The sequence below is a fragment of the Chinchilla lanigera genome, unplaced genomic scaffold (genome assembly GCF_000276665.1).
Source record: "Chinchilla lanigera isolate Chin_1 unplaced genomic scaffold, ChiLan1.0 scaffold00051, whole genome shotgun sequence".
NCBI lineage: Eukaryota > Metazoa > Chordata > Mammalia > Rodentia > Chinchillidae > Chinchilla > Chinchilla lanigera.
Genome location: NW_004955452.1, coordinates 6,948,843 through 6,967,680, shown reverse-complemented (window position 1 = coordinate 6,967,680; position 18,838 = coordinate 6,948,843). Strand labels below are relative to the sequence as shown.

General features: G+C 42.8%; 1 protein-coding gene across 1 annotated transcript in view; it reads right to left on the bottom strand.

The window, feature by feature from the left end:
• Nucleotides 1-4,636: 4,636 nt before the first annotated feature.
• Fam76a (family with sequence similarity 76, member A) overlaps nucleotides 4,637-18,838 on the bottom strand; it is a 30,816-nt gene continuing 16,614 nt past the window's right edge. Inside the window, exons 6-9 of the mRNA XM_005394926.2 lie at nucleotides 17,370-17,456; nucleotides 13,245-13,380; nucleotides 5,987-6,088; nucleotides 4,637-4,837 (exon numbers count right to left, since the gene is read on the bottom strand). Coding sequence (XP_005394983.1) covers nucleotides 4,751-4,837; nucleotides 5,987-6,088; nucleotides 13,245-13,380; nucleotides 17,370-17,456 — 412 coding nt within the window. The 3' untranslated portion in view covers nucleotides 4,637-4,750. The remainder of the gene's footprint in view (nucleotides 4,838-5,986; nucleotides 6,089-13,244; nucleotides 13,381-17,369; nucleotides 17,457-18,838) is intronic.

The window sequence follows — 18,838 nt, the reverse complement described above, 5'->3', positions numbered from 1 at the left end:
CAGCGAATAAATTTATCATCTGATAGATATGAAACTTACTAGTCTAGAAAACACTTTCTTCGGGGTTGAAGGACATAACTGGCTGTTATTGGCGAAACAGCAAGAAAAAATAAACTCCAGCTGCTTGGGAGCTGAGGTACAAGGGTTGAAAGTTTGAGTCCAATGCAATAAAATCCTATCTCAAAATAAAGCAGACAGGGGGGATGTGATTCAGTGGCAGATTCCTTGCTTAGCATGCATACAGCCTTGGATTCAATTTCCCAGGAAGGAGGGAGGGAGAGATGGGAGAGAGGGACAGCCTGGCATACATCTGCAATCCCAGCACACTGGAAGCTCAGGCAGAAGAGCTGAAAGTTCATCACAGCCTGAGCAACCTATTCATTCATTCATTCATTCATTCATTCATTTGTACCGGGAATCAGACTCACTCTCAAAATTTTATAGAAAAGGGCTGGGGATATAGCTTAGTACAAAGGGCCTGGGTTCAATTCCTTTTTTTTTTTTTATTTTAAAGAGTAAAAGAAGGATAACATAATAATGGAGGGGGCTTACCAAATTACAGACAAAGTGGTAGGAAATTATCAATGGTTATTGTTTTACATATTGTTGTCTACAAGGTAGTTTCTCAGGAAAACAAATGGACAAATAATAGTGAGTTACTGACAAAAGAGGTAGGAGATTATCAAGAGTTGTTGTACTATACTTTGGTATCTTCAAAGTGGCTTCTAAGGAAAATAAATAGAGATACGCAAGAAGGATCTAACAAGTAGTTACAGCCTAAGGGTTGTCAACAATAGCATATTAATTTCTCACCAGTGACTCCTGTCACTGAGGTGTGATGGCTGGAAGGCAGGCGAGGATTGAAAAGAAGGACCAACAGACTTGCACCTGTGTCTAGCAACAGGCTGTTTTCTTGTTCCTCCATAGTCATGATTACCCAGGGCTCCTCCACGGAGATGACAGTCTGGCCAGAGGGAGAAGGCAGAGTATGCCCTGGGCCCTCTCATTTCTGCTGGATTAACTGGTAGGATGGGTCTGAGCTCTGGGGCCTCCGCTTCAGAGGGCAGACCGGTCTCCAGTGGTCACCTTTGCATTCAGGGTATGGCCCAGGGGGGCTCTTAGGGCAGGTCCTCTTGAGGTGGCCTAGCTTTTAACAGTGGTAGCACATGAATGCAGTCCTCGAGTTTTTCTTGAGGCCCCGGGAATCAGACTTGGGGTCTGTTTCTTACTGCTGCAGCAAAAGCAGCTGCTTTTTCTCGGTCTCTTTGTTTTCTCTCCTTGGCCTCCTCCTCGTCATACTGAGGAGGCAATTCTTACTAACATCTCAAGTGAGCCATCTGGGGCAAAAGCCACTTTTTGTAGCGTTTTCTCTCCAGCCTCCCATCGCATTGGGCCCCCACAACCAGTTAGTGTCCTCTCCCCAACTGTCAGCACAGGCATAAGGAATCCTGCTGTAGACTTCTCTGGAGCTCCACCACACCCTGCACTGTCAGGGGAAGAATGGCTTCCAGGGAGTCTCTGCAGGTACCATGCAAGGTCTTCCTGGGTTACAGCTTCCGAGCAGCTCTCATGACCCCAGTCCACAGGACCTCTGACTCCTCGGGCTTAGTCTGTATTCTCATGTTCTCGGAGCCCTTGTTTAGCAGCTGCTCCTCCGCTGACTCTGGACCTTTCTGGTTCTCAATGGCAGGAGCAAGAGTGACTTGTTGTACGGCACGTATTCCCAGGGGTCTCTCCATGTTTGAATGATTCTCACACGTCTGTGGGTGGGCAACTGCAGTCGGTGCATGGTAGGCCAATTGTGTCACTGTTTCACTGTGTCATGGCAGTTCTCAATTGAGCGGTGGCGGCCGGCCTGAGGGCCAGTGCGCAACAGCGCTGGTGGCTGCATGGCTCTCCATGCGCCGGGGGCCCCCCTTTCTGGGCGCCTACCAGGCAAGCAGCAAGCTGGCCCAAAGACCGGCGCTCCCCACCCGTGGCTCCCCATGCGCCCGGGCCCCCCCTTCCAGGCTCCTACGAGGCAGGGAGCGAGCCGGCCCCTCAATTCCAAAATTCTACGGAAGGAAGGGAAGAAGAAAGAGAAGGACAGAGATAAGAAGGAAAGGAAAAAAGGAAGAATGACAAAAACCAAAAATTATACTTGTCAATATGAATTTTTATTAACACACATTTGTCAAAGTCTGTACAAACCAAAACATTCCTGTGTTTTAAAATGTCCATTATAAACATACAAAGAAACAAAAGTGTTACCAAAAGTTAGCTACTCAATATTATGGTAAACAGTGTCATGATTTTTAAAAAACCAAATTTTAAGACTGAGGTTTCTTCTTTTCCTTTTAGGAACTTATGGAAAGTTAGAAAATGTGTGGGTTTGCTTTATATTAAATGCCACGACTTTAAAAAAAGATTTAGTATAAAACTAAATGTGTTTTTTATATTGTCATACTTCATATAACAGAATTTCTCAGTCTTTAAAATTTAAAAAAATCATGACTGTCATTTTTTCACAATCTTTTCCCAATGCAAATGCATCTGAAAAATATTATCTGACAGTTTTAGCTTTACCTAAAAGTTTCTCATTCAAAAAAAGCTACTGAACTGGCCAGGCGTGGTGGCACACACTTGCAATCTCAGCACTCAGGAGGCTGAGGCAGGAGGACTGCTGTGAGTTGGAGGCCAGCCTGGGCTAATAGTGAGTTCAAAACCAGCCAGAACTATACAGCAAAACCCTGTCTCTAAAAAAAAAAAAGTTATAAACTATTTAGCACTGTAGTTTCCCTTGCTTAGAAGGAAAAGTTATACCCCCTACTAGGGTGATATATAAACATGATCCATTGTATCTCTCACCAGAAGGAAGCCATCCCACTTCCATATCTTTGTCCAATTATGTGCATGGCTCCACTTACGCAAATGTTACCCTAAATTATAGCACATTTGCTTTCAACAAGTTACATTTACTGCTGGTAGGCTGAGGTGCAGTCTCATCTGCTCTCATGATCACCTTTAACTCTAGTGCCCCCCACATTAATGACTCCAGGGTAGCTGGTTCTGTCCTGTTTCATGGCACAAACCACACATCCTTAATTTATGTCAGAAATAACCACATTAAGGACCTGAGAGTATGGCTAACAATGCAAATGTATTCCCTTTCCTGGAGAAGTAAATCTGCATGCCTACTGTGTGGAAAAGAGAGAACAGAGCACACCCGACTGTGGCTGAAGCCACCCTGCCTCTGAGGAGCACCTGTTTTCAACACCTTTCCACTGAAAGCAAGAAGTGCACAGGCTGGGGTGGGCGGAAAGGAGTGGGAAGAGGTACAGCGAAACAGTTTCTCCCAGTAAGACCCATGCCCATACTCCAACAGCCTGTACTGACCCCAGAAATGCTCTATACTTCAAAGACTTCATTGTGTTTGTATTTTCAGTACTAAGGATTGAACCCAGGGCCTTTGCACTGAGCTATGTCCCCAGCCCAAAGACCTCATTTTTTTTTTCTGTCTTTTTGAGACAGGGTTTTGCTATGCACTTCAGGCTGACCTTGAGCTTACTTTGTAGCCAGGCTGGCCTTGAACTTATAATGACCCTCCTGCCTCAGCCTCCCAAGTGCTGGGATTACAAGCATGCGCCACCACATCCAGCCCGAAACCTCATTTTGAATCTGCTCATGTAAAAAGAAGTTTTCTGACAATAGCTCAGTATGACAACTGATAACAAGTAAAGGGTATTAAAAAACAAAAAAGTGGCAGTGTGAGAATTTAAAATCAATCATGTAAAAGAATAAGGAAAGGAGTGGGGGAGGGAAGTGTCCAGTACAACCTGGACAACCTTTCTTTCTGCCCTTACTTAAAAAGACAGACTGTTCCAATCTTTGCAACCTCTCTATGCTCTTCTAAGAAATCCTCCCAAAGGCACTTAACTCCATACTTATGCATTAAATTCACCTTAGCAATCCGTTTTTAAGACTCTAAGGTAAGAAACAAAAGATCTGATTCTTCTACTAAAAGCTAGAGAATAGGACTGGTTTTTTTTTCCTCCAAGAGGCATCATTTTTACAAGAAGAACTATCTAGGCTACCACTGTTCCTTTATCAAGAAAAAGTTTCTTTTTTTAAAAAATAAATAAAACTCTGGCTATACATAGTACAAAGTTCATACATAATATACCTGGAAAAAACCCCAAGAGTATACCCTGAAGCAAAAGGTTTATTGGAGAGAGGGAGCCTCTCTCGTTGTACCAGTCTTAAGGTGGCAGTTTTCCGAAGTTCAGAGGTGGCAGTGATAGATACTTAATGCCAAACTATTTGCTCACGGGTACGGCCGGATGCAATGACGGACAGAAAAAAGATCATTCTGCACGTAACACTGGGCAGCGACCACCACACACAAAAACAGAGAGTAGTACCAAAACAGACAAAAGAGAGGCAAAGAAAGGGTGAGCGAGGAGGACGGAGGGAAGAAGAGAAAGGGAGAGAGGAGAGGGAGGAGGCAGAGGAGGAGGGAGAGGAGGAGGGAGAGCGGAAGGCGCACACTGACAGGGAGGAGGGGGAGGCTGAAACCCAAGCACTCGGCATGCAGGCGCCACACAGCACGGACCAGGTGTTCCACCCAGCCCACCGCAGTCGCGCAAAGAAGGGTAACTGTAGTAAAATGGGGATCTTTAAGAACGCTTGCAGTTCCCAGAGAACAGCCAGGTCTCTAACCCTAACCCAAGGTGACTCCATCTGCTGTTGCTGGGGAGCAGCCTGCCATCGGTCACGGAGAGGTTATCGCTCCTGACTTCTCGGACTTCTTGCTTTTGGACAGTGCAGCTGCCTGCTTCAGAAGCTCTCGGTTTTTAGCCTTTAAAAAAAAATTAAACTTAATGGATAGTAATAACAACAAATGGTAGCATAAATTTTCCACGCAGATGTGAAAGCAGACAATGCAGAGGTTCAAGAAGTGATGAACAGTGGCTCACGCCTATAATCCCAGCACTCGGGAGGCTGAGGCAGGAAGATCATTGCGAGTTAGAGGCCAGCCTGAGCTACAAAGTGAGCTCAAGACCTGCCTGAACTGCATAGCGAGACCTCATCTCAAAAAAAAGTCAAGAAGTGATGAACAATACTAATTCCAGAGGTAAAAGATAGAAAGTTCTAGAGCTTGACACTTAGTTCAGAGAAAAAAGTATCTGCTAGAGGCTAACAGGGGTGTTTCTATCTCTAAAGTTCCACTGTTGGTTTTTTAAATTAGTTAATTAATTAATTAATTTAGACAAGGTCTCGCTTTGTGGTTTAGGCTGGTCTTGAACTCAAGATGTAGCCTGGGTTGGCCTTGAATTCACAGTGATCCTACTACCCCAGACCCCACGTTCTAGGCTTATAGGCATATGCTACCACACCTGGTGGACCCATTGTTTTACTTTTTTTTGTCTTTTTGAGACACGCAGTTCAGGCTGGCTTTGAGCTCACTTTATAACCCAGGCTGGTCTCGAACTCAAAACAATCCTCCTGCCTCATCCTCCCAAGTGCTGGGATTACAGGCGTGCGCCCCCACACCCAGCAGACCCACTGTTTTAAAAGGATGGTTTATTCAATACAAACAAACCAGGGAGTCCCTGAATGAACTAGAAAAACAGAAAACTGTAACTCAGACATCTAAACTCCTATCTGGTACATTCAAAAATCAAAAAATACATTTATTAATTCTACAATTTTTCAAAGGAAAAGATCAGAATGCATTCAAGAGTAAACAATAAAATATACCCAAAAAAGGGATTGACCAATATTTTGCAATGTGTCAATATTTTGAGAAAAAAATCTGGAGATTAATACTTAAAATATAATCAGGCAGGGGCTGGGGATTTAGCTCAGCGGCAAAGCACCTGCCTGGCAAGTGCAACATCGTGAGTTCAATTCCTGGTACCGGAAGAAAAACAAAAACAAACAAACAAACAAAAGAAATATGATCAGGCAACTACCCCAGGTCACCACACACAGCGAGCAGAGGCACCTGCAATTGCTCTGTGACTTCTTTGTGCGTTTTCTCCATCTGGTTCATCTTGGTCCTCATCTGGGATTCCTGGTACTGAAAATCAGCCTTCAGCTCTGTGATCTACAGGAAAACAGGCAGAAAGGAAGAAGAAGAAACTGCTGTGCAGTGAAAAATGTTCTGGTATCAGACAGCTAAATGGTCCCTGAAATTCATGAACTCTCCAGGGCTCTCCTGCAGATCTACACCTACATCAAGCCAAGAGGTATTCTATTTTTTTCTAAAGCTCACCTGAACTAACATTTCCTTCTTTTTTAAAGAGGTATCTCATTGTTCTGTTTTTTCTACTTTGATTTTTTTTTTGAGACAGGGTCTCGCTATGCAGTCCAGGCTGGCCTTGAACTCACTGTGTAGCCCACTCTGGCTTCAAACTTTCAGCACCCTCTTGCCTCAGCTTCCCAAGTGCTGGGATTTCAGGTGTGCACCACCATGCTCAAGGTGCCTTACTACTGAGCAGTCTTGCCCTGAACATCTTAGGCTCCAACTATCCTCCTGCATCAGCCTCCAGAGCAGCTGGGGCTACAGACACGCACCATTCTGTCCAACGCTGAATTAACATTTCTGATACTCAACCACTAGCAAAATTTTAAGATTTTAAGTATTTAATATATACCAACTTCTCCAAATAAAACAATATATAAAGTAACTAATGGTCTGAGAAAAGCCTTGAGAGTGCCAGGCATGGTGGCACATGGCTGTAATCCCAGCACTTGGAGGTTGAGGCAAGAGGATCATTGCAAGTTAGAGACCAGCCTGCACCACAAAGCGAGCTCAAGGCCAGCCTGAACTGCATAGCAAGACCCTGTCTCAAAAAGACCAAAAGAAAAAGAAGGAAAGAAAGAAAGAAAAGCCATGAGAGTAATAGATGCTGCCCATTACTGAACTTTTACCATGTTCCAGAAAAACTGATTTTATTACTTCATTCAATTTTTTTTCTTTTTTGAGACAGGATCTTTTTATGTAGCTCAGGCTGGCCTTGAACATGCAGCTATCCTCCTGCCTCAGCCTCCTGAGTGCTGGGATTACAGGTGTTTGCCACCATACCTGGCTCCCTTTTTTGGTGTTTTGAAACAGTGTCTTGCTGTGTAGTTCAGGCTGGTCTCAAACTCATGGTCCTCCTGCCTCAGCTTCTGGGGTTACAGGTGGAGGCCACCACACTCGACTTCATTAAATCTTTACAATAACCTTGTAGGGGCAGTATTGCCATTTCATAGATGGGAAAACTAAGGCTCAGAAAGGATTAAGTAACTTGGCCAAGAGCATCCATAGTGTTAGCAAGCAACAGAGGTGGATTTCAAACTCTAGGCTCACTTCTACTGACTACACTACTCAAGGATCAAAGGATAGCTAATCAGAGAGGTGGCATGTGAACTAAGTTTTAAGGAACAGCAGCAGCAGGCACTTAAAGTGAGGAGAAAGAAGGGCACCCAAGTAAAGAGAGGGGTATGGCCACAGCCAGAGGTGACTGATGACCTAGACAGGGCAGAAGGTGAGGCCAGTGACAGGCAGCTGTGATGCAGAAAAGTCTGTGTCCCAAGCCAGGAGGTGTGACCTTAGTCCTGAAAGCTACAGGATACAATTTTATTATTTGTTTCTGCACCTTTCAAAACCCTAATTTGTTTTTGTTTTTTTGAGACAGGGTCTCGCTATGTATTTAGGCTAGCTTTGGAATATATAGCTCAAACTGGCCTTGAACTTGTGGCAATCCTCCTGCCTCAGCCTCCCGAGTGCTGGGATTACAGGCATTTGCCAACACCCCTGGCTTCAAAACCCTAATTTTGCAAAGCAGTAGGAACAACTGTTCATTCTCTGTTTTGCAAAGGTCATTTTATGTACCATTCTGATCTGGGCACATACAATATACTTGGGCCCACATTCATCCACTAGGCACAAGTAAAGCAGAAAGAAAATGGGTATCTTCCTGTGAATCTCCACCTTACTGGCAAAATGAAAACAGCAGAGTTAGAAAGACTTGGGTCCACTCCCTTGCTCAGTCATTTATTAGCTGAGCAATTTGGACATAAACTAGTCAACCTCTTTGCGTATATTTACTTATGTGCAAAATGAGGTGGGAATTAAGTGAGAAGAATGCATGAATTTATCTAATATAAGGCGGGTTCAGAGGCATAGTCCTGTAGCCCCACCACTTGCAAAGCTGAGGCAGGAGGACTACCTGAGCCCAGGAATTCAAGATCAACTGAGATGACACAGAGAACCAGTCTCAAAACAAAACAAAACAAAACAAAACAAAACAAAACCAACAACAAAAAAAGAAAGTAAAAAGGAAGGAAAAGAGAAGACTTTAACAGTATAAATGTCTTTGTTATCCACTTAGAATGAGTCACAGCATTCTGAATTTGGCACAAGGCAATATATGGTTTAGGGAAAAAAACAGAGACAGGGAAGGGACTGGAATCCTAAGAAGGAAAAATACTAGAGGCATTCCTCATCTATGAAATGATGGTAATAATTCTTACTCACAAGGTTGTTATAAAACAGGTGTGGTGGTGCACACCGCTAATCCCAGCCCTGGGGAGGCTGAGGCAGGGGATCACTGTGATTTCAAGGACAGGTTGTTATAATAATAAATGAGTTGGGACTTCTGCAAAGATGGCAGAGTGAATGTTTTTTTTTTTTTTTTTTGGTTTGGTTTTTTCCAGTACCGGGAATCAAACTCACAACCTTGCACTTGCCAGGCAGGTGCCGTGGCACTGAGCTAACTCCCCAGCCCTGCAGAGTGGTGAACAGCACAAAAACAGCCTCTGAAATTTGGTGTCCAGATGCTGGAATATAGCAATGTGAGGAAGAGAAGAACGAGGGAAGTGGATCCCTGGAAGCCAGCAGGGATCTGAAGCAAGAATTGAAGCTGATGGGGAGAGTGAGGAGAGGCCTCGACACAGAAGGAAGTGGCAAGACTGAGAATGGCTAAGGGTCATGAGCAGTACTACAGGCCAGCGCCGAAGAACCAGGGGGTCAGCCAAACAGGCAGCAACTTCTCACTCCCAATAAATTGAAGAGGTAGGATCGTGAAACAGATTCAAAATCCAAAAGCTAGCTGCACCTGGAAAACATCTTTGAGAAGTAGTCATTTCCTAAGGGGTTGCAATACTTTTTTTTTTTTTTTTTTGAGATAGGGTCTCATTGTGTAGTTCAGGCTAGCCTTGAGCTCACCATATAGCCCAGGCTGGCCTCAAACTCATGGCCATTCTTCTGCATCAGCCTCCTCAGTGCTAGGATTACAAGCGTGCACCACCATACCTCAATGGGCTCTCAGTACTAGCAATAAAGCTACCTGCCATAGGCCTTCTTCAAGCATCAACTCAGGAATTAAACTAAAAAGTAGAAAATGAGAAGATACCCAAGCAAGATGCAGCTCCAGAGTTTAAACTCACCAAAGGCAAACCCAGGGGGCAATGAGGTGCCACAATTTGAAAGCCACCCACCTGGACTCTCTGAAGTGGTAACAGTGGAGGTAACAGAGCAGACAAATGAAGCTCTAGAAATAATAAAGTCAGAAATAATTTCTCAGATAACTACAGAGATGGTGACCATAATGAAACACAGGTTTAGTGATTCTAGAGCAGATTCAGACCAAAAAAAAAAAAAAGCAGCAGCAGCTCAGGAAAATGATGGAAACTATGAATGCCCAACATAGGAAAGAAACGGAATCCATGAAACAGATTCAAACAGATATCCAGGAGATTAAAAATTCCACTGAAAGTATGCACAGCAGAATGAGCCAATGTGATGACAGAATTTCAGATATAGAAGACAGGACTAAGGTTAGCAATCATAAAAAGAAAGATTTCTTAAAAATAGGAAGGGACCACAAGAAATCAATCCAACAGTTGCTAGATGATGCAAAGAAGAATAACATAAGATTGATCAGAGTCAATGAAAAAGCAGGAGATAGCACAAATGACATAAAAAACCTGTTCACAGAATGGCAGTAAACTGCCCAAACGTGGAAAAAAGAATCTGACATACAGATATGTAAGACATACAGAACTCCAATTAACCATAAAAAAAAAACCACACCAAGGTATATAATAGTCAATATTCCAGAAATTCAGCACAAGAACAGAATCCTAAAAGAAGTTAGAGAAAAACAAACAAATCACATATAAAAGAAAGCCCATCAGAATCACAGGAGACTTTTCAACACAAACTCTCAAGTCGAGGAGAGCTTGGACTGAAGTATTTCAAGCCTTAAAAGAAAAAACCTTTAGCTCAGATTTATGTACCCCACAAAACTCTTTCAAAATTATGGAGAGATAAGACACTTCCATGACAAAGAACACTTAAAGAAATTCATGACAACTAAACCAGCACTTCAAAATGTTCTAAAGGACACTCTAGGAAGAGATAACAAGAACAATTCCATGAACCCCAACAGAATGAATCCACTAGGCAAGGTAAGTAATTAAACAGGGGGAAAAGGGAACAACAGGCAAATAAAATAACAAGGATAAGTCAACATATATCAGTTATCTTTGACAAAGGAGCCAAACACCTTAAAATAGCCTCTTTAATAAGCAGTCCTGGAAAAACTGACTTTCCACATGCCAAAGATTAAAACTAGGCAGATGTGGTGGCTCTTGCCTGTAACCTTACCACTTGGAAGGCTGAGGCAGGAGGAGCTTTGTGAGTTTGAGAACAGCATGGGCTACATTGTAGAGGCCAGTCTGAATTACACAGCGAGATCCTGTCTCAAAAAAAAAAGATTAAAACTAGACCCATATCTCTCACCATGCAATAAACTAAAATCAAAATGGATCAAAGACCTAAATATTAAAACAGAAACACTCTATCTATGGAAGATAGAATAGGTAGAACACTTAAAGACACAGGTATAAGCAAAGACTTTATGAATAAAACTCTGATCGCATAGGAAACATTACAAAGAATCAACAACTGGGATCTCATCTTATTAAAAAGCTTTTGCACAGCAAAAGAAACTATCAACAAAGTGAAGAGACCACCCACAGAGTAGGAAAAAAGTTTTGATAGCTGTTCCTCAAAGGACTATTAATATCTATTTTGTTGTTGGTTTTTTTCAACATTAGTAGCAGCACCAGCAGCACCACTGTGAGAACTATTATCTATAATATAGAAAGAACTCAGAAAATTCAGACCTCCCAAATTAGTTAATTAATTAATCAACCTATTTATTTTTGAGACAAGGTACCACTATGTAGTGCAAACTGGCCTTGAACTCACTTATGTAGCCTAGGCTGGCCTCAAACTCACAGTGATCCTCCTGCCTCAGCCTCCCGTATGCTAAGGTTACAGGCATGTGCCACCATGCCCAGCTAGACTCCCCCAAATTTTAAGACCCAATCCAAAAATGGGCATCTGAAATGAGCAGACACTTCTCAGATAAAGAGGTAGAAACAGCAAATAAATATATGAAAAAATGTTCAATATCTCCGGTCATTTGAGAGATGCAAAAAACACTGAGATTCCATCTCACTTCAGAAAGAATGGCTATTATCAAGGAATCAACCAATAACAAATGCTGGAGGGGCTGTAGGTAAAAATGAACACTCTTCTCCACTTTTGGTGGGAGTGCAGACTGGTGCAACCACTGTGGAAATGAGAAAAAAAAAAAAAGTAGCAAGATATATCATGTACAGGTATAAATTCCCTATAATAAATCTTACCATTTTGTATTTCTAAAACGTACCAATAAAAAATTAGTTAATTAAAAAAAAAAGAATGAATTCACACATATCCTAAGGTAGTGGTACTTTGAACAGAGATAGACACTAAGCATCCAATAGAAGCTAGCTATTATTGTTATTAAGGTAAAAAGGAGATACTTTCTAAGAACTTGAAAATAACAATACACATGAGCCGGGCATGGTGGCGCAAATCTGTAATTCCAAGACTTGGGAGGCTGAGGCAGAAGGATCATTGGGAGTTCAAGGCCAGCCTGGGCTTCAAAGTAAGTTCAAGACCAGCCTGAACTGCATAGTGAGACCCTGTCTCAAAAAGACCAAAAAGAAAAAAAACCCACAAACAAACATGAATTAGAACAAGGATATAAAAAGCTCCCTTTAAGAGAAAGGATAACTTAGACCAAAATAAGATTGGTCTTATGAAGATATGACCATAATATTAGAAAAATGATACAGCTGGGTATAGCAGCACATGTTTATAATCCAGCACTGAGGGAGGCTGAGCCAGGAGACTGCAAGTTTGAGCCCAGCCTGGGCAACTTAACAAGACTCTGTTCTCAAAATGAAAAACAGAAAGGGCTAAGCCAGGCATGCTGGCACACACCTGTAATCCCAGTATTTGGGAGGCTGAGGAAAGAGGACTGCCACAAATTCAAGGCCAGTATGGGCTACATACAGTAACAGGTTCAGGTCAAGGCCAGCCTGAACCACAAAGTGAGACCTTGTCTAAAAAAAAAAAAAGAAGGGCTGGGGATTTAGCTCAGCGGCAAAAGCGCCTGCCTGGCAAGCGCAAGGTCGTGAGTTCGGTTCCCGGTACCGGAGAAAAACCAAAAAAAAAAAAAAAAAAGAATATCCTAACATAAAGATAGAACATTAATAATGAAGATACTGATGTATTAATGTGTTTGTAGTAGATACCTTAATAAGAGAGCTCTAAGATGAAGCAGTAGCGTAAGAGTCACGGAGAAAGGTCCAGCTGGACACTGTCAGGAAGGAAGGAAACCTGGCCCACATACTTTGAGTATTACTGTCCCATAGACACAGCCACCCCGTAATAGAGATGGAGACATCGGGTTCTTTTAGCCTGAGAGCATTAAACATTCCAGTTGCATACACGCCATCTCTCCTCCCAACTCCATGCTCATTCAGCACCTTCTGATTACACCCTTCCAAGGCAGGTCACTCCGACAATAGCACGCTGTTGTATGCTTCACTGTCAACTAGGGTGTGAACACTGTAGTTTTATATGTTGTCTCTGTAGCTTGGCTCACAAATGTCCTCTCTGAGAAAGGGAAGCTCCCTCCAAACGCTAAGAAAATCAGCTTTCTAAACTCACGTGGCTGAAGCAGACTGATGAGGTAATGCCAAGGATAATGCCCTTGAGCCGAAGTGAGCCTCCCCGCAGGACATCCCAACCCTGCCACGGAATCTCTCTCCATGCATCAGTGGCCAACAAGTATCAGTCGAAGTGAGTCATTCTCTCATTTCACACACCTTACCCCTTGCATCATTCTAAGCCAGGTCTTCACTAAACGTACCTTCTTCTCCTTCTCCAAAATCATCTGATCCTTTTGGTGCAACATCTTCTTCAGAGTAGCCACCTCTTCTTTCAGTTGGGCGATGATGACAAAGTGGTCAGTGCCTGGTGAGTCCAGAGCCAGGTCTGGGGAAAAGCTGAGGAGAAAACGGAAGGAAAAAAATCTTAACTTGGATGGATAAACATCCCTACCTGAGGATGCAACCCAGGTCACTTGATTGTGAGCTCCTCCAGTGCTGAAGTAGCTCTCTGAATTCCCAGGATCAAGCACATTGCTCCAGACTCACCAGGACTAACAGCACTTGCCAAAGTGCACAGCTCAAGTGGTCACCAACACAAACCACAACCTACTTCCACTCCTCTCTCCCATTCAATTGTAAAATGCCATGCCAGGGATAGAGCTCAGGGGCACAGGTGCCTGTCTGGCAAGCGCAAGGTTCTGAGTTTGATTCCCGGTACAAAAAAAAAATAATAATAAAATAAAATAAATAAAATAAAATAAAATAAAATAAATACAATACAACACAATACAATACAATAAAATGAATGCCATATCCCAACAACCAAGGGTACTGTTCCGGTTGACTAAAGATCCCCACGGATTTACTCGTGATACAGTCATGTTTACAGTTAGAGAACTCCCCTGAAGTTCTGGATTACAAATCGTAAGCTCAAGCATTTAGGGCTGTACTCCAGAGCCCTGTGACAAGGTGCAGCTCTGCAAAAGCTACTAAATTCCATTCTAGAGGCAGTCAACTCTTTTTGTAAAAAGAAGAAATTAACAGGAAGGAAATCAACTTCTTTTATGTTACAATTGGCCTCCAGACTGTCATCTTCAGTATCAAGAATTCTGTGGTATTTAGTTAAAAAGAAGAAAGGGGTGTTAAGCTCCAGAGTCACGCTATAGCCTGCTTTTTCAACAGATTCCTTCTAGTCACAGTACTGGAGCGCTCCACTCTGTCCAGTGCCAGGGAATCTCCATGTCCTTTTAGCAGTCTCATAAATAGAGATACCCCTGAAACTGTGGTATATGTACAATATTGCCTTGCCGCACAATGGATGGGTTTTGGGGTTAAGATCCATAGCTTTTAACAGCTGGTCAAAGGAGCCTCAGACCCAAATTAAGAATCACTACCAAGAGGGTCAAATCTTGCCCTTCTCCAGAGAATTCCCAAAGAAAGCTCCTCTTCTCCCAGGACAATTTTTTTTTTTTTTTTTTTTTTTTGAGACAGGGTCTTGCCAAGTTTCTCAGGATGGCCTCAAACTTGTGCTTCTCCTGCTTCAGCCTCTCAACTGGGATTCCAGACAGGCATCCACCATGCTAGGAGAATATTTTTTTTTCTTGGTTTTTTTTTTGTGTGTGTGTGTTTTCAGACAGGATCTCACTATGCAGTTCAGGCTGGGTTTGAGCTCACTTTGTAGCCCAGGCTGGTCTCAAACTTGCAATGATCCTCCTGACCCCAGCCTCCTGAGTGCTGGGATTGCAGGCATGCACCATCACACCTGGCTAGGAGAATCTTTTAAACACAACTCTTTTTTAGCCTAAGCAGACTACTGGAATATGATTCCCAATTCCCTATGACAACAAAGCAACAACTTGGAAGTTTCCCTTTACAGCTTGTTGGCTGATACATGTATGTATATATTTATTGTGGTCCTGGGGATTGAACCCACAGCCTTTATACTAAACTGTATATACAGTCCATATTTTACTTTTAGCCAGGGTCTCGCTAAATCACTAAACTGCCCAGGTTGGGTTCAAACTGGTCTTCCTGCCTCAGCCTCACAGGGTACTGGGAGTACAGGAATGCAAGGGTGCTGGCATTACAGGTCTGCACCACAGATAAATAATGGATATTTCAGACACTAACACTTGCTATATAAGTACTCAGTTAAAAAATATTTCTGGTCTATATGACATTAAAAGGATTATCAAAAAACTGCAAAGGACTGTCACTTTTTTGCAAAGTGAATTAAAAACAGGGGGGGAAACTCTGCAAAAACTAAAAAGGATGGCAATGTAATTTATCTGGAGCAATGAATATTTAAAACAAACAAATGCAAATAACAAGAACAGAATGTTAAGATTCTAGCCAGGTGTGGTAGTGCATGCTTGTAATCCCAGCACTCGGGAGGCTGAGGCAGGAGGATAGTTGCAAGTTCGAGACCAGCCTGGGCTACAAAGTGAGCTCAAGGCCGACCTGAACTGCACAGCACCCTGTCTCAAAACAAAATAAAAAAAAATAAAGCCAAGTGTGGTAGTGTACACCTGTAAACCCTGTACCCAAGAAGCTGAAGGAGGATTACAAGTTCGAGGCCAGCCTGGACTACATAGTGAGACCCTGTCTCAAAAACAAAAATGAAAACAAAACACTATCTATCTATCTATCTATCTATCTATCTAACTATCTATCTATCTAGGTACCAGTGCTGCAGTGTAACACTCTAAAAAGGTTCACAAATAGCTTAGATTAGCTCCAAAGCACATCCTAAAACTCAAACCTATAGGAATAATATAAGCATTTCAAATATATATACAATGCGTATTTTTTTTATAGTGGAAAGTATTCAGTCTGACTTCCTAGAATTAGTGCAGAGGAGTTACCTAGTGAACTGCTATCCAACTACTATTAAATCGTTAGTTATAAGTATCTTATATGTAACAAGATTCAACTGATAAACAGATAACAGTACTGCAGAGTAGCATTCTGAAAAGGTTCCCTGACAGCTTAGACCAGTTCCAAACCACATTTCAGGCGTATGTAAAATGAAAATGAAATGAAATGAAAGTTCATTCCCACTTGGGAGGCAGCGGGAAGACTGCTTGAACCCAGGAGTTTTAGGACCAGTCTGGGTGACATAGCCAGACTGTGTTACATTTCGTCAGAATGGCCAGAGTAGCTGCTCAGAGAGCAGTAAAGCTGACTGGAAAAATGGTCTTTGTGGTTCTTATTCATGTTATCTAAACATGTAAGTTAAGTGTTTCCAAAAGGTTTAACTCAAGAATATTAAAATCTAACGAGTTGTAAAGAGGCCCTATCTACACAGGGTTCTAAATCAAGTCAATGAAAAAGGTAACAGGATGCTGGGCATGGTGGCGCACACCTGTAATCCCAGCACTCGGGAGGCTGAGGCAGGAGGATTGTTTCAAGTTCGAGGCCAGCCTGGGCTACAAAGTGAGCTCAAATCCAGCCTGAACTGCATAGTGAGACCCTGTCTGAAAAAGACAAAAAAAAAAAAAAAGAGAAAATAAAGGAAAAGGCAACAGGAAAGACTAACTTCTCAGATACTTTGTAGCCTGGTAAATTAAAAAATTCAGTCTTGGTATGAATGGCTGCTTCATATCCACCACTGGGAGGGCAAACTGTGAATGGAGTAGTTTCAGAATGGGGATGATTCCAAGGATTTTAGGGCAGTGTGTCAGGTGGTCTCACTTCAGGATGCCCGGGCCTGGAGGAACAGGAAAATAGTGGGCCCCAAGACACTGCTGGGAAGCAGCCCATCGCACCAACAAGGGTGGGGCACTCTGGGTATTAGGACAAAGCAGCTCGTAAGAGGAAGCACTGCTGAGAAGGAGAGCGGAAAGCAAGGAATGAAACTGTGCATCCGGACAGGCTGAAAACGAAAACTATTGCTCAGCGGCACAGCACCTGCCTGGCAAGCGTGAGGTCGTGAGTTCGATTCCCAGTACCGGAAAAAACAAAAACAAAACAAAACCATTAGGTCTGAAACGCACCTCATTTTCTCCTGACTATTTGCACTGGGCTGACTTTCTGATGGCTAAGGAAGCATGGATCGCCCCCTCACGGGCCTAACACCACCGTCTCAGTCCCACCTTGCCTCTCGAAACCAACTCCTGCCCTGGCTGGAGAAGGCTCCAGGTGCAGATCCCCATGCAAAGTGTTCAGCTCTGACTTCCTAGAATCCGCGCAGAGGAGTTACCTCATGGCGGCTCCTCAACTGCTATTAAATCCAGTTAGTTACAAGGTCTTAGATTTTAATGACAAGATACAACTGATAAACAGACAATAGCTTAGACTAGCTCCAAAGGACATCCTGAAACACATTCGTATGGGAAAAACATAAACGTTTCAAACGATGTATACACACACGCCCACAGGCTCACCTGTCTCCGTTAGTTGTGACTGACTCAAACTTCGATTTTTTCTTGGGGATTTCATTTTGAATTGAAGATGTAGAAAGTGTTTTCTGGCTTTTATTAAGCAAAAAGAGAGACACACATTAGAAATCGAAGATATTAAACACCACAATGAAAGTCTGTCAGGCTCATTGGCACAGTGCCTGCCTCAAAAGCACAAGGCCCTGCGTTCGATTCCCAGTACCCAAAAAAAGAGAAAGAAAGTCAGTGTGTCAAATGGACCAATAGACCAATGTAAAAAAGTAGCTCTTCTATGCAGAGCTTGTATTTTCAATTCTTAAAATCTACTACAGTGTTGATTTTGTAGGTCTACAACGCATGGGTGGGTAGTTTCCGCAGGACCAACAAACATGCTTGGCTTTTAATAAATATGAGCTGCTTTATTAATACACGAGAACAGAATCAGTAAAACTTCAGTAAGTATAATCTGTCTTACGCTTTAAAAAGTACTTTTCCTTTCACTGACTCCCATATATTTCCCATCTAAGCGGTCGGAGAGGTACAGATGTGTTATTTCTACTTTGCTTCCTCCAGAAACTGAGCTCATCAAGGTCAATGGACCTACTCAAGGAGATGCAGCTAGTTAGTAGTAAAGCTGTGACTAGAAACCAGACTGACACATGTGAGTTCCTGATCTTCCTCACTATATCCTTATGAACCTCCTACAGGTGTCTGAGTCCCACAACAAAATCAGTTCTAGCCCCAGGAAGGTTACTTAACACTGGTCTTGACAGAAAAGCTTGAAGACTTTCTGGTATGCAACCCTTCATTTTGATGGATGTTTGGCTGTTATGGGCAAAGGGTTCTCCAGATCTTTCCTCACTTGACCTCTTCTCTGGTATACGATTCCACCAACCATTCTTCTTGGAACTTTCTCTTTTTTCGAGGGAGTGGTACTAGGGGGATTGAATGCAGGGCCTTGAGAATCCTAGGCACATGTACTACCTCTGAGCTATATCCCCAACCCTTTTTATTTTATTTTGAGACAAGGTCTAAATTATCCTAGCTGGCCTCAAACATAATCCTCCTGTCTCAGCCTCCCAAGCAGATGGGATTACAGCTACCCAGCTTTCCTCCTACTTCCATAAGAGCTACTTGTTAGTTCTTTGTCCATCTCTTAAGTACTGAATGCTTCTGGAGTTCTGTTCTCAACCCTTAGTTTGAGTTATGCCACCCAAAAGCATGGTTTTAACACAAGACTGGACATGGTGTCACCCCAGACCACCTTCACTAAAACCAACTGGGATGAGGCTGAGTGAGCGTGATGGCGCACGCCTGCAATCCCAGTACTTGGGAGGCTGAGGCAGAAGAACTGGCCAAGAGTTTGAAGCCAGCCTGGGCCACACAGGGCTTTCAAGGCCAGTGTGAACTGCACAGTGAGACTCTATCTCAAAAAACAAACAAAGAAACAAAAATCTAGGATGTTTATAAAATGA